At 45.1% G+C, this 16047-nt stretch overlaps 1 protein-coding gene across 1 annotated transcript in view; it reads left to right on the forward strand.

Moving 5' to 3' along the window:
• The window catches only part of Psma8 (proteasome 20S subunit alpha 8), a 35455-nt gene extending 19791 nt beyond the window's left edge, over window positions 1–15664 (forward strand). The window contains exons 5-7 of the mRNA XM_051202026.1: window positions 10697–10816; window positions 11038–11100; window positions 15374–15664. Coding sequence (XP_051057983.1) covers window positions 10697–10816; window positions 11038–11100; window positions 15374–15466 — 276 coding nt within the window. The 3' untranslated portion in view covers window positions 15467–15664. The remainder of the gene's footprint in view (window positions 1–10696; window positions 10817–11037; window positions 11101–15373) is intronic.
• The last annotated feature ends 383 nt before the right edge of the window (window positions 15665–16047 follow it).

Below are 16047 nucleotides of genomic sequence, written 5' to 3' on the forward strand. Positions count from 1 at the left end.
TAAACGGCTTGTGAACCCCCCCCCCTGACCTAACCTAACTGCCATTTGTCACCCCACCTAGGAGCCTGCACAAATGCAGACCTCCAAGGCTATAGGAAACTGATTGGTCTATAAAGCGCGGGCTTGGATGGTTTAAATTGATTGGTCCCCACCTCAAGGGCTCTGGATGCTATGAGATGATTGGTTTACGATGCGGGCTTTGTTGTAACCTTATAAAAGCCATCTCAATTCTATACTTAGGGTCCTCAGTCTTCTACCCTTGCGTGGCGTATGAATGTGGACCCCAGTGCACTTGGAATATAAAAGACCTCATGCTTTTACATCAAGACCACTTCTTGTGAGTGGTTTGGGGTGTTGCCTTTCACACTCAGGGAGCGTGAAGGTCCACGCTCTGCGGGTCTTTCATCAGATCCCCTAGAGCTGGAATTATGAATGATCATGAGCCACCATGTAGGTTCCGTGAATTGAATCTAGATTCTGCGTAAGAACAACAAGAACTCTCCACTGCTGAGCCACCTCTCCAGCCCATTATTAGTGTGTGCACATGGGTATGCATGTGGGGTCCCATGTATGCCACAAGGTCACAGGAGTTGCTTTTTGATAAGTTTCTACACTCCAATATTGTCTTTCCACCAATGTAATGGATTAGGTCAGGCTGAATAGAAGTCTGGGTTTTAATCCGAGCGTGTATTCCTTCCTGGGTGGTCCCAGAGGAAGAGCAGAAACCATGAGGGAGAACCACGTGGAAATAGGTGTGATCTTGAGAAAGTGGGAGGAGCTGACCCTTGGCAGGCTTTCTCAGGGGTGTGGTCTTGAATGGGAGGAGTGAGCCAAGGTGGAGCTTCCAGGGAAACCATTTCCCTTGAGCTTGCTATGAATCCTTGCTGGCCCATCTTGCATCCTGTCAGACTCTGAAGGCTATTTAATGGAAACATCTAACTCATTATTATTAAAAACATTTGGCTTATCTTGTTTTCTGTTGTATATATTTCGAAATTCATAGGAATCTTAACTAATTTTATATATTATGAATAAGGTTTCTTATTTCTGTATCTTTTATGGCAATTATATATATTTACAATTAAATATGATCATATCTAGCGCCATTCTACTTTCTATGTCTCCTTAACTTGTCACCCTCCTGTGGTGATGTTTTGTTTATGATAAAACAAACAAAAGCTTACCTGAAGATCAGACTGCAAAGCTAGCCACACAGGCCATGCAGTGATGATATACACCTTTGATCCCAGCACTCAGGAGACAGAGGCAGATGGATCTCTGTTAGTTCAAGGCCACCCTGAGCTACACAAAATCGATCCAGTCTAAAAGAGAAACAGACTCACACAAAGGTGATCTCCGCACATAGGATCCCATGCCTTTAATCCCAGCACTACAGAGGAATATAAGGAGGGAGGAGACGGGAGCCGAAGGCATTCTGATGTTTTGTGGACTGCAGTGCAGTCTGAGGAGCAATGCAGTATGGAGCAGTCTGAGGTTCGGTGGATCCCCCCTCGGTCTGAGCATGTGTAGAGGCGAGAACTCTCTAGTAGCTGGCTGCTTTGCTCCTGTGATCTTCAGCTTTAACCCCAATGTCTATCTCTGGGCATGTTACTCATGCTTCTGTGTGTGTGTGTGTGTGTGTGTGTGTGTGTGTGTGTGTGTGTATGTGTGTGTGTGTGTGTATGTGTGTGTGTGTGTTTTAAAGAACCTCATTTCAATTATTGTTGCCCATATGTGCATGGCTATGGAGCTGCACTGAACCAGTGACTACATCCTCAATAATAACTCTCCTTCCAACCAATATTTACTGCCAGTTGAGCCCAGGTGGGATCTGGAGGTTATTTACCCCTTAGCTGCCGGCAGTCTTCCCCATCTCCCGAGGTCAACATTTCACAGCACTCTTTTCCTGGCCTCTGGCTCTTATGTAGGACCCTGCATGGACCCCCCAAGGCACTTTGAGCAAGCCTAAAGCTGTTGGCTGGAACTCCTTGCCCCAAACCTGTTGTTGGTACTCTTTTCATTTTGATAACACATACCTCGTGACTATATACACCTCAAATAAGCCTAAAATGTTTTTAATTTTTCACTGTGCTATAAGTCAGTATTTAAGCCTGTTCCATCCCCTCAATCAAGGGCATTCGGCATTTGGCGTTCCGACATTGCCGTTGAACGAATGACCCACTGTCTTGTCTTTATTTCAGTCTCTAGGCCTTCGCCTGATTCATGGAACAGATCGTAGCACGGGCGCTACACTCTTACATTCTTCTGCATCACCTTCCATGCTGCTCTGAGGCTGGGTGGCGATGGGTTAATATGGACGTCCTGTTGACTGAGCACTTTGACCACTACGCGTGTTTCCATTGGCTGCTGCCCACTGCACAAAGATGCTTCTCTGACAGAGTTGGAGAGTATCGAGGTCAGTGGGTGTGAAGATATTTAGAAGGCAGTTTGACATTTAGCAAAATAGTAATAGCAGGGTTTACCTTTGGGCCTATGATCTCCTAGCCATGAGCTTTTGACCAGGATTGTAGTGCCAGACTTGAATTCCTCCTGGGAAGCAGAACTAAATCAAAATAGTTAGTTAACCCATAACAGTCGTGACACTATTGTACCAATGACACCTCGTGTGTCAGGTTAGTACTGTAGCATGAAGGGCCCCGTCCTGGGAATATCACCAATGTATTCTCTAGCCGAAAAATACTTTCTAGCATTATGAACAATAGCCAGCAGAATGAAAGTTTTCTACTTGATTTGAGATTGATTTCTCCATGTCCTGCATCAAAATACCACCTCTCTTTTTCTTACCATAGGATAACATTTATGTTGGCTAGTTTTGTGTCAAGTTGACACAAACTAGAATCATCAGAGAGGAGGGAGTCTCAAGAAATATCTGCACAAGACTGAGCTGTAGGCAGACTTGTAAGATGTTTTCTTAATTAGTGACTGATAGGCTTGGGGGAGCCTTGCCCATTGTGGGTGGGGCCACCCTTGGGCTGGTGGCCCTGGGCTCTATAAGAAAGCAGGCTGAACAAACCATGGGGCTCAAGCCAGTGAGCAGCCTCTGTGTGAGTCTACCCTGTTTTGAGTTCCTGTCCTGTCTTCCTTCGATGATGAACAGCAATATGGACCCTTTCCTCCCAATTTGCTGTTTGGTCATGATGTTTCACTCAAGCAGTAGAAACCCTAAGACAAATACATCCAAGTTTTTCTTTGGAAGTTATTGACTCTTCATCTAGATGTTGCACTCGTCAACTGAGGTTTGATCCTTTCTGGGGTCCCATTACCTCAAGGAAAGATAGTTAAGAGACTTTGACTTCCTTGGTTTATATCATAAGAGCTGGAACTATGGGCAGAGAACACAGGCATTCCAGGGCAAAGTCTAGACTTTGACTCCTGCAAACTAATTCTATGAATACTAACTCTGAAGCATGGGTGATTATTTTAGGAAATGGATTGGACAATACTGTCAGGATGAACATCTGTTGAAGGTACAGGGGAGTGAGAATGGACTGTGGTCCTTCAGATGACCCCATGTAATCTCTAGGTCTACGATGACTCCTCAATTTTGTTTCAAGTTCTGGTGAAGGGACTAGATGTTAATGGCTCTTCTATTCATTGAATGTGGCTGTCCCTGGAAATGCACATAGGCTCTCTCTGGTAATTTGACCTGACTCGGGTATTTGAACACTTGTTTACCAGTTGGTGGTGTTGTTGAGGTAGGTAGTGTGGTTTGATGAAGGAAGCAACTGGGGATGGGCTGAGAATTCTTAGTCTGTTCCTCCTTTTGTTTGCACTCTGCTTTGTGCTTTGTGATTGCGATTAAAAATGTGATTACCACGCTGCCTGTTACAACTCCCTGCTGATATGCTGTGCCCGCCTTTAACTATTCTACCCCGTGGAACAATAGGTCCAAATAAACTTTTCTTCTATAAGCTGCCTTAGTCTGGTGTTTTACTACAGCAATAGAAAAGTAACTAATACAGAAGTTGATAGCAGAGAGTAGCCTGTTAACTATAAAGAACTTTCATGATTTTTTTAGAGAGGCATAGATGACTTTGGAACTTTGGACTAGAAAAGTGGTATAATGCTGTAAGCAGTTTGTTGAGGAAGGATCCTAGGCTGTAGTGCTAAGAATAACAAGGCCTGAAGAGGCCTTGCTCAGGAATTTTTAGAAGGAAGCAAGGATTGTAACAGCAGCTGGACTACACAGGTCATTCTTGAGTGTTTTGGCAAAGGATCTGCTAAAAGAACAGTATGAACACTAAGAAGCTTAGTGTTACCACTAAGAGAGGGGCTGTAATTGGTAGAGGAGATGTAGCCTGCTCTTTACTAGAACAAAGGGAACGGTGCCTTTAGGGGCAAACCTTATGCAGCTGAGCTTCAAACGTTCTAAAAAGAGAGCCCAGGGCATTTTTTCCCTCCTAGAAAGCCAGCACCAGCAGAAGCTGCTGGCAGCAGCAGGCAAGAGTCTGTCTGTGTGGAACCAGAACCAGATGATGTGGTGCTGGCTTTAGATATGGAGGATGCCACACTGTACCATTGCGCATCCTTCCTTCATGGTTTCAGAGAGCCAGAGGCTAGGAAACACGTGACAAGGGGTGTCTGAGAGATGAAATGGCTGTGAAGTGAAGCTGTAAAAGTGAGCCTGGGTTTTAGTGGACCCCAAGACGCACATGAGACATATGCCAAGGAGAGCTGCGTTCCTGGAGTTGAGCTAGCTGTGAGAGAGAGAGAGAGGGAGACAGAGAGTAAGGGAGTGGGAAAGCGAAGGTGCAGGCAGGGAAGATGGAAGGCTGAACCATGTAAGTCCTTTGACACTAAAGCCCCAGGTACTGTTTAGGTGGAAGCCCCCTCCCCCCATCACTCCAGACCCTGCCCCCTTTGAGAAAGGCCACCAAGCGGTGGCTCTTCCCCCCAGAGCTGCTCAAGACCATGCCTGCAAGGTATTTAAGACCTGGTCTCTAGACCTGCCATGGGATTCGTCTCCTGCTCCCCCACCCCCAGATCACCCAGGAGCTGCTTTGCTGTTTGTTAGGCTGGATTTGCCTTATTGCATCAGCAGAGAAACCCACACCGGGATTTCCAAAATACTCAGCAGATACTGGAACTGCAGGATTTGGTGTTTGTTTGCCTTGCTGTTTCCCATCTAGTTTTGATTCAGTTTACTCACTCTACCCAATTCCTCCCTTTTGTAAAGGAAATGTGTATACTATGCTATTGCATGTTGGAAGTATGTAAGTCTTATTTTTAGAAGGAGTTAAAATGAATACTTTCAAACAGGAAGATACTTTGGGGTTTTAAACACCATTGGGACTGTTAAAGACTATGAGGATTTTTTTTGATGTTGAACTGTATAAATGAATTTGGCAATATGACATGGCCATGCGGCTATGGGGGACAGGGAATGGGATGTGCTGGTTTGACTGAATTCCCCCACAGGCTTGACTCTTTGAACACTTGATTCTCAGTTGCTGGCACTGTTGTGGCATGTGAATCCACTGGGAAAGACGGAAGAAGACTTAGCATCAGTTCAAATTGAGATGAAATGAATTTATTCTTACTGCTATAGGGTCCGAGGAAACACTGGAGGAAGACCCCAGACTCAAACAGTATGCAAGGACAAAGAGTGTTTAATATATTCCAGCATGTATGTGGACTCCACACCTATACAAAATGTGACGGCCCTGGGAGCGGCAGGCAGCCTTCTTTTAAGCACAGCTGAAGGGAGTTACAGGGTCAGCTACATAAGGGTTAAGCAAGCAGCGGTTACATTAGTATATTTTTAACTGGCTGAGGTCTTAGCATTTCTGGACACATCTGCACAAGCTTGGGCAAGTGGGGGTGCTGTGAGGCAGACTTAGACCCCCGGTGTTTGTTCTCTCCCTCCATCCTGAATGTAAGGGCCTTGTGGATGAATGGCCCCCTGTTGGAAAAGACACCTGTTCTGCCCTTCTCAGAGAGCTGCAACTTAAATCAGTTGTAAAAAGTTGGAGTGCAAAAGGACAGCAGCCTTAGAGTCAAACAGGATGCCCTGCTGATGAAGCGGTTGAAGAATGGTTTTTAAAAGTGGATAGCAAAGGTGTACATTACAACTATCTATGGGATCCGCAGGTCCCTAAGTTGTTTCTCTTGCCCATTGTATAGTAGTTGTACAGGAAGGAAAAGACCATGGCACCCCAGTCTCAGAGCACTAGGGGAGTTTTCAAAGGCAGAAGGCAGACAGTTAATACCTCATACCAGGAACACAAGTATCCAACTTTTATCTCACCCGAAAGATGCTAGATCTCACAGACACCCAAGGGCGAAGGTCAACATCTCCGAAGGAATGCTTGGTACCATATTAAGTTTATTTAGCCATCACAGAGGAGTTGTGTGTCAATTATTACATGGGTCTGAGTACTCCGGGGGAAGTGTCACTACTCAGCTGGGACAGAGCAGGCATCAGATTGGGGCTAGCTGTCACATCCCTGCAGCACTGTCTTAGGAGGTTTAGGAAATATGGCCTGCTAGAGGAAGTATGTCACTGGCTTGGGCCTTGAGATTGTGTAGCATCATCCTGATTTCAGTTGGCCCACCCTGCCTTGTGCTGTGGTTGAGATGTGAGCTCTCAGCTTCCTGCTTCTGCGGTCAAGCCTGTGCTTTGCTGCTACACTTGCCTCCATGATAGACTGGAATCACTGACACTGTAATCCCAGATTAACTTTCTTACAAATTGCTTTTGGGCCTGGTGTTTAGTCATAGCCACTAAAAGTAACCAATACAAAACCATTCTTGTGATACTTTGGCAAAGAATCTGACTGCCTGTGCCCTTAGAACTTTCTTGAGGCTGCATTAGAAATATTGGACTAAAAATATAGATTTCAATATTGTGGAACATTGAATCTGGGCCGCGATTATTACTGATCTCCCTGTGCAGCTCTACAATGAAAACAAGTGGCAGAAAGAAATTCAAAATACAGAGTTTGGGCAGAAGAAGAGCAGCTAGGAAGCTTCATGTTGCAGGAAGGCATGTGTTAAGGTCAGCGTACTCAAGGAGAGGATGCCCTCAGCTGAGCAGACAACTTGTGGCAGGAAAGCAATACTACACAAAAGGATGTCAGATTCAGGGGTGAGCGTCCATCTCAAGTTGGCAGCCAAACTTGGCAGTGTGTCCCACATGGTATTAGCTTTTGATGCATGAAAAAATGCAAGAGTAATGAGTGTTGTGGAGTCTCCTTTAGTTTCAGAGCCTCTGGGGCCAATGTGTGCCAGGGTGAGTCCTGTGAGATGAATTTGTGAGACATTTTCTGATAAGCCACTCTTTACTCCTCCTCTGGGAAGCAACCAGTTAATGAAAAATTACAAGAAGAAAATTAGACTCAATATTCAAGCCAGGCAGAAGGGTTTGCTTTTAATGTTAAGAGTAGATACTATGGACCAAATGTGGTTGCAAAAAACTTTTACCCCAGCACTGGGGAGGCAGGGGCAGGTAAATCTTTGCGTTTAAGACCAGACTGGTCTACAGGGCAACCTGGGCTACAGAGAGGAACCCTGTCTTGAAAAACCAAAAAGAAAAGTGTATACCACTCTTCCATAGGAGCTGAGTTCAATATCCTGCACTCATATCAGGTGACAGACTTTTTGGCTTCTGTGAGCACGTGCACTCACATGTATATTCATATACACACATACGAAAAGATAACATCTTTTAACATTGTTTCTATCACATTCTATCACAAACACTTTGTGCAGTGTGTAATGTAATTAACATACAAACTCATAGCTAATCTCAGTGCCGAGAGTGTCAGTGTGACATCTATCACTTTACCTAAGGCTCAGGGAACATTTCAGAGGAGAGGACAGAAAGATTTCAAGAGCCTTTGTAGACAGAAAATTCTGTCCTGCCCGGTGCCGAAGTCGTTTAGTCCCAAATGAGCACACAGAGGCTTCTATTAATTAGAAACTGTTTGGCCGATGGCTCAGGCTTCTTATTAGCCAGCTCTGTCTTAATTATTAACCCATTTCTATTAATCTGTGTATCTCTACATGGCTTTGGCTTACAGGAGAATACCCGGGCATCCTACCTTCCTGGTAGCGACATGGCATCTCCTTAACTCCACCTACTACCTTTCTCTATGCCTGTTTAGATTTCCCACCTGGCAAAATCCTGCCTGTGCATTGGACGAAACAGCTTTATTCATCAACCAATAAGAGAAACATATATTCACGGCATCCAGAAGGACCTCCCCTGCCAAGCCAGAAGTCAGGGCTGCGGTGAAACAGTGTCTTTTTGACAGGGCAGCTCTGCTGCGTCTGTAAACTTTGAGCAGCTGTGCTTGCCTGCACAAGATCAACTCAACATTCTAACATGGATTCCAGGGGCAGAGATGAGGATCCCCGCACCTGACTGAGGAGCAGTGGACAGCTGATGGCTTCTGAGGGATGAACAGTCTGGTTTTGTCCGTGGTGTGGTTCATGATAGATAACAGTGCTTCAGTGGCTGACCCCACATCCACATCCACAAGGATGTGGGCAGCACAGATTGGATTCAGTGGATTGTTAGGAAAAAAGGTCATAAATTTGGGGAAGTAAAGGTAAATCTAAGAGGAGTTATGGAAAACTGGGGAATGAGTATGGTCAAAATACATTGTATGAAATTCTCAAAGAATTAACTACAATATTATTAACAACGCTGAATGGAAGCAAAGTATTTACAGATACTCTTACTTGTCTTGGAAGGTGTGTTACTTTCTGTGACTATGGTAAAGGATCATGACCGAGGCTATTCATTGAAGAAAGGGTTTACTTGGGCTTTCAGTTCTGGAGGGATCTGTCCATCATAGAGAGGAGGAGCAGGAGTTGAAATTATATCCCCAAATGTAAACATGAAGAAGAGGAAGCCAACTGGGAGTAGGTAAGGCTTCTTAGCTCTCAAAGCCTACCCATGACATACTTCTTCCATCAAGGCCTCATCTTTCAAACCTCCCCAAACATCTCTTCCAACTGGGGACTGGTTGTTCAAATGCCCGAGACCACATGGGATATCTCTCATTGAAACTCTACACATGGTGCAGTTAGTTTTCACAACAGAGGTGGAGACAGATTCTACAGGCATTGGAGTATTCTACAGTGCACGGGGTTAAGTGCCCCAGTTTAGCCTACGCTTCTGTTTGTTCATCCATGAGTTGGTGTTCATAATGTATTTGTTTGGTCATTTTCATGATCAACTGACACAGTTTGCCTAAGATACTTCATTTATATAAATAGTGCTTAGTTTATATACATCTTGATCTGTATATTTAATCTAAATCAGAAGAAATGCTATTTGTATGTTAACAGTAGCCATGCTGTCAGGGAGACCCACTTGCCTCTTTCCTTCATTTGATGAAAATTTACAAAGAATAACTAAAATAATGAATGAACTAGAAGCCCTTTGTGATTATAGAGTCAAAGAAGATAATGTATATTTAGTAGGCTGCTAAACCTAAATTATAAGAAAACAATGTTTAGTTCTGTTCATATAAACTTTTTCACATTTTCACTGATGATTTATAACATGAATTAATAAAAGACTCAGAGACAGGTATTGGGGTTCAACCTGAAGATCAGGGAAGCAAAGCAGTCAAGCTACCAGAGAGCTCTTACCTCTATGACATCCTCCTATCTTGAATGTGAATGGAGAATGAATGCCTAATAGTGAGACCCTGTTCCTGTCTTAAATACCTCTCATGAGTCCTGGGATTAAAGGTGTGAGCTCTAACTCTCTTGTAGACGGATTCACTCTAATATATCCCTGGGCACCCTTGAACTAACAGAGATCCATCTGCCTTTATCTCCTGAGGCCTAGGATTAAAGGCGTGTGCCTGGCTTCTATGGCTTGTGGCTGACTTTGCTCTCTGAATCCTCTGGCACGCTTTAATAAGTCATCAATAATATATTACCACAGGACTTCACTACATAGCTGAGACCACCACCTTGTGCATGTAGCCCAGGATAGCCTTAAAGGTCTTCCTGCCTCAGCTTTCTGATGATAGCTATTGATGACTGATGCCTCATCTCTGTCCCTCTCTTTTCTCTCCCTACTTTTTTTTTTTTTTTAATAGTTTCTTTTCAAGACAGGGTTTCTTTGCGTAGTCTTGGCTGTCCTGGAACTCCATTTTGTAGAGCAGGCTGGCCTTGAACTCAGAGACCTACCTGCCTCTGTCTCCCAAGGTCTGGGATAAAGGTGTGCGCCACCGCCGCCCGGCTCCTCTCTGCCTTTTACTCCCTATTTTACAATGGTGCTCCTCCCCTTGTCTTTGGAGTTTAACTTTCTTAGTCATCTCTACTTAGAAAGACCTTGGTAACTTAACATGAAGGAAGTGGAAAACACTGTCTAGGCCAAAACATTGGTACATTTGAAAATAAAGGTGATGTCACCATTATGGATTGTTTGCATAATAACAAATGAGTCCCTGAAATGTTTGTCAGGCCTTCACTTTGTGATTCTGTTATTTATTTATTTAAATTGCTTGGGGTTTTTCCAGGCAGGGTTTCTCTGTGTAGGTCTATCTGTCCTGGAACATGTTTTTTTTTTTTTTTTTTTTTTTTTAATTTATGTATTTAGGTTCACTTTGTGATTCTGTTATTGCACACTGAGGTAAACCTGAAAAGCCTGAACACATATATGGTCGCAATAAACCCACTTGCACTAATAATTTTGTTTTAATTTTTCAAGGCAAATGCAATAGGCCGGAGTGCTAAAACTGTCCGGGAATTTCTAGAAAAGAATTATACAGAAGATGCTATTTCTAATGACAATGAGGCTATCAAGCTAGCAATAAAAGCTTTGCTAGAAGTAAGTGACCTTGTAAGGGATGTTCTGAGAATATGCATTTGGTTTCCTTATCTTGTTTTCTTTATTAAACACACAGTTTTCAGGGGTGGGTTGTTGTTGTATATATAGTGTTGAAGAATCAAAGCAGGGCCACATACACGTACCAGGCACATGCTCTACTACTTACTGAGCTATACCCGAGCCAGCTGAAGAAGTTCTGATGTGTCCTTGTTCTATACTAGGTTGTCCAGTCTGGTGGGAAGAACATTGAACTGGCTATCATAAGAAGAGATCAACCTTTGAAGGTAAATTATTGATCAGAGTAGAAAATATTACTAGCATTGTGTGATGGGCATTAAAGTGTTGTTGGTACCTGTGCATTGCCATTGCGAGCATGATACATCCATGAAACAGCACAATGATTTCTGCTTGGGCTGAGTTGCTAATCTCTTGCTTATTGCAAGCAGGTGGTTACTTCTGTCTCTGTGAAGACTTAGGGGATGAGAGCCCCAGGCAGCTCTGCCCAGTTAGTATCCATGGCTGTGAGTAGGAACCCATACAGTCTGCCCACCCAGAGAGCAGTTGGCTTTCTGGTTCCCGCCACCCTTTCTGACCACTGCTCTTTTAGACCCTTGTTCTGAGGGTCTAACCCAAGGCTTGTGCATGGAAAGTGCTGTACCACTGAAACACACACACCTCAGTCTTGTGTGCTGGGTTTTCATCTGTTGTCTCTACATTTCACTTGAAAATGCCTTAAGCCTCTTTCACATTTTAATTTTAATCCCCAGTACCATAACCTTTTCCTGTTTGTTGGTAGCAGTCCTAACATTGCTTTTATGTCCTTGTTCGACCATTATGAGTTATGAGTTAGTCAGAACAAGTTGTCAGATCATTGTGCTGGAGGACTCAGTGGCTAAAGAGCACTTGTTATATGCTTTCCTGTTTGTTAGCAGTCTTATAGTTCTCTATACAGAATGTACAAAACCTCCAAACACATGGGGGATTGTCCTAAAATATGCTTAGAAAATTGATTTTATATATGCTTTCCTTTGGGTTTAAGGAAAGTATTTCAGAAGAAGTTTGTGCCAAATTCAGTACTGTGTAGAACAATGAGGGTGTGTGTTTTGCCATTTTTTCCAACAGCTGGGACAAGATGATAGGACAACAGCAAAGTTTCAAGAAGTAAGAGGAGTGGTGACAGACCTTGGAGTCTTCCCCCCACAGGAAGAAAAAACAGTGTAAACACAGGCTATGAGGATGGTCTTCCCCCCACAGGAAGAAAAAACAGTGTAAACACAGGCTATGAGGATGGGCAGTGGGTTCAGTTTTTACCTTTTCTGACAAGGCAGAGGGGCCCAGAAGCCATGAAAATCAGGATTCTTTCTTTAGCTGTGTCACCTGCATACCTTCTGGGATGGACATACAGACACAAGTTATGTATGTATTCTTGATGAGTGGAAGAAGGGTACATTTACTGGAAGAAAAGTTATAGAACAGTTCCAGGCTGCATAGTGAATAGAACACATTGAACCGAGTAGACCTGCTTTAAAATTTTGAGATGTACTGGGCAGTGGTGATGCACACCGTTAATCCCAGCACTCTGGAGTCAGAGGCAGGCGGATCTCTGGGAGTTCGAGGCCAGACTGCCCTACAGAGCAGTCTAGTTCCAGGACAGCTTCCAAAGCCACAGAGAAATCCAGTCTTGAAAAAAACCAAACCAAAACAAACAAACCCCAGAAATTTGAGGAGTACTGATGTGAGTTTACACTACAGCATATTATTTTGTTTCACAGAATGACATTGAGCAAATTGGGCCTCATCATTCGTTTTCAGTTTCCTTTTATACAAAATGACACTATCCAAGCATTGTTATATAGCCTAGCTTGCCTGTCATATTAGCGCCAGGGAGGCCAAAGCAGAGGATCACAAGTTCCAGGCAAGCTGTGGCGATATAGCAAGATCTTTTACCTCAGAGAAACATGGGGTAGGCATAGTTTTAATCCTTGAACTCAGAAATCAGAGGCAGGCAGATCTCTGTGAGTTCAAGGCCAGCCTGGTTTACATAGTGAGTTCGAGGTCAGTTAGTGAGACCCTGACTCTAACAACAACTCTGACTAAAACTGTTAGTAAATGAAACAGCATGGGACAGTAGTGTGCTAATCTGTAGATTCTCACTGAACAGCACTCATTTCAATGAGTGCCATTAAACAAAAGGGAACGATAGAACGTGTCTACATATGTTCTCATACACAGGTAGAAAATACCAGAGTTTGGTTCTTGGCTCCACTGAGCCAGTCTTCTGTAATATCTAGATAAAGCAGCAAGACCCAAGCAAAAATATAAATCAAAAAGACAGTTAATATGGGGTAAAAAGGAATAATAGTAAAGAAAAGGGAAAAAAATGTATTTACAAAAAGAAAAAAAAAACCTTCACAGAATAATTCTTACAAGCAATGTCAACAGTTTTTAAAGGTGGAATTCAGAAAATAGCTTTAACAAAGCAAAATTGAAAGAAACCTTGGTGCTGGCATGATGATTAATGATGGTGAGTGGTGAGCACCTTCTAGAAGCAGTGGACATGCTGGAAGAAGGTTGTAATGGCCACCACTGGAGGTGAGGCAAGAGCTGCAAGTAAGAGAGCTCAGGAGCTCAAGGGAAGCAGGTCACAGACTGCCCTCCCCACCCCAGGGAGTCACAGACTGCCCTCCCCACCCCAGGGAGTCACAGACTGCCCTCCCCACCCCAGGGAGTCACAGACTGCCCTCCCCACCCCAGGGAGTCACAGACTGCCCTCCCCACCCCAGGGAGTCACAGACTGCCCTCCCCACCCCAGGGAGTCACAGACTGCCCTCCCCACCCCAGGGAGTCACAGACTGCCCTCCCCACCCCAGGGAGTCACAGACTGCCCTCCCCACCCCAGGGAGTCACAGACTGCCCTCCCCACCCCAGGGAGTCACAGACTGCCCTCCCCACCCCAGGGAGTCACAGACTGCCCTCCCCACCCCAGGGAGTCACAGACTGCCCTCCCCACCCCAGGGAGTCACAGACTGCCCTCCCCACCCCAGGGAGTCACAGACTGCCCTCCCCACCCCAGGGAGTCACAGACTGCCCTCCCCACCCCAGGGAGTCACAGACTGCCCTCCCCACCCCAGGGAGTCACAGACTGCCCTCCCCACCCCAGGGAGTCACAGACTGCCCTCCCCACCCCAGGGAGTCACAGACTGCCCTCCCCACCCCAGGGAGTCACAGACTGCCCTCCCCACCCCAGGGAGTCACAGAATGTCCTCCCCACCCCAGGGAGTCACAGACTGCCCTCCCCACCCCAGGGAGTCACAGACTGCCCTCCCCACCCCAGGGAGTCACAGACTGCCCTCCCCACCCCAGGGAGTCACAGACTGCCCTCCCCACCCCAGGGAGTCACAGAATGTCCTCCCCACCCCAGGGAGTCACAGACTGCCCTCCCCCACCCCAGGGAGTCACAGACTGCCCTCCCCACCCCAGGGAGTCACAGACTGCCCTCCCCACCCCAGGAGTCACAGACTGCCCTCCCCACCCCAGGGAGTCACAGACTGTCCTCCCCACCCCAGGGAGTCACAGACTGCCCTCCCCCACCCCAGGAGTCACAGACTGCCCTCCCCACCCCAGGGAGTCACAGACTGCCCTCCCCACCCCAGGGAGTCACAGACTGCCCTCCCCACCCCAGGGAGTCACAGACTGCCCTCCCCCACCCCAGGGAGTCACAGACTGTCCTCCCCACCCCAGGGAGTCACAGACTGCCCTCCCCCATCCCAGGGAGTCGGTTATGTCCCTTCGACATAGAACATGAAGGACCATGTTCTAGAACATGCTGTTTGCCCCTCAGTTGGAGACTATAAAATCACTGTTAGTTTGTGTTAGTTGGGGAAGCTTTGACAGACTTATCGTAGACTCAGTAACTGAAACAAGAAACACTTATAACTCTCAGCCCCAAAGTTCCGAGATCAAGCGCTAGTTCCCTTCTAGTAAGGATTTTCCTCTCATGTTCTCACAGATGTATGTGCCCACATTTGATCACACTGTCTGTCTGTCCAGCTATAACGTGGGCTGGAACTCCTCTCTCATCTCCTCACATATATCCTGGAACAGGAAGTAGAGACAGAACAGTTAGAGGCAACAGGCTATAATACTCAAGGACCCTACATTTCAACCATTCCATTGCTTTCCAAAACAGCAGCACCAGGTTGGCACCAAATGGCCAAAATTCATGACCCTGTGGGCACCTTTCACACGGTCACCATAGCAGTAGTTAAGCTCTGTAAGAGCAGCGCAGTAGGATGAAGATGTACTCAGAAATAACCCTTGCATCTAAATGTTACAGAGAGGCAGTGTGTGCACAGGATGTCTAACCAAGTGTCCCGCCCCGCCCTGCAGTGACACAGATGCCACAGACTTGATTTAACCTCATTAGTACAAATACATCGTTTTGTATTTTTGGAGGCATTTTGATGCATTTCTGAAGTTATACAATACAAAGATATGTACAAAGAGAAAATACTCAAGTATTGGTTATAATTGAAAATACTTGTTCTTTTTTTTCAGATGTTTAGTGCCAAAGAAATTGAATTGCAGGTAGCTGAAATAGAAAAAGAAAAGGAGGAAGTAGAGAAGAAAAAACCAAAGAAGTCAACCTAGTTCTTCACTCAACTCTGGGAGCTCCAGTTTTGTTCAGATGAGAATTTCTTCCTGAGGTTTTAGAAGAAACAAATGGGTTGGAATCAACCTTTGAGTTTTTCTATATTCATCTTCAAGAATGTCAGGTTTGAAGTTGTCTTCAAACATTGGTTAATGTGAAGATTTTCTTTGAAATTCCTCATTCTCACACTAGCCTGACACTGTGAAGCTCGCCCAGTATAATGCTTTTCTTCATACAAGCAAAGTCTAGAAAAGAAGATGGTCTTGAAAGTTGGTAATGTTTTGAAGTTTGTGTTGCCTTCACTGTTAGCTAAGGAGCTCGTCATCTTGAAATAAGCTGACTTACACTGCCGAGCTGCAGCCCTTGATGAATGGTAAGAACATCAATGGGTTGGTGACAAAATCATATGTGCTGACTCAGGAGGCTGAGGCAGGGGGATTGCAAGTGTGAGTGTGATAGGTGCTGATATAGTGACCAGAATAAGCTCAGTTTGTTGGCTTTTCTTTTTTAAGACAAGGTCTCATTTAGCCCAGGCTGGCCTCAAACACCCTGTGCAGCCGGAGGATGACCTTGAACTCCT

This window comes from Phodopus roborovskii, unplaced genomic scaffold, assembly GCF_943737965.1.
Source record: "Phodopus roborovskii unplaced genomic scaffold, PHOROB, whole genome shotgun sequence".
Lineage (NCBI taxonomy): Eukaryota > Metazoa > Chordata > Mammalia > Rodentia > Cricetidae > Phodopus > Phodopus roborovskii.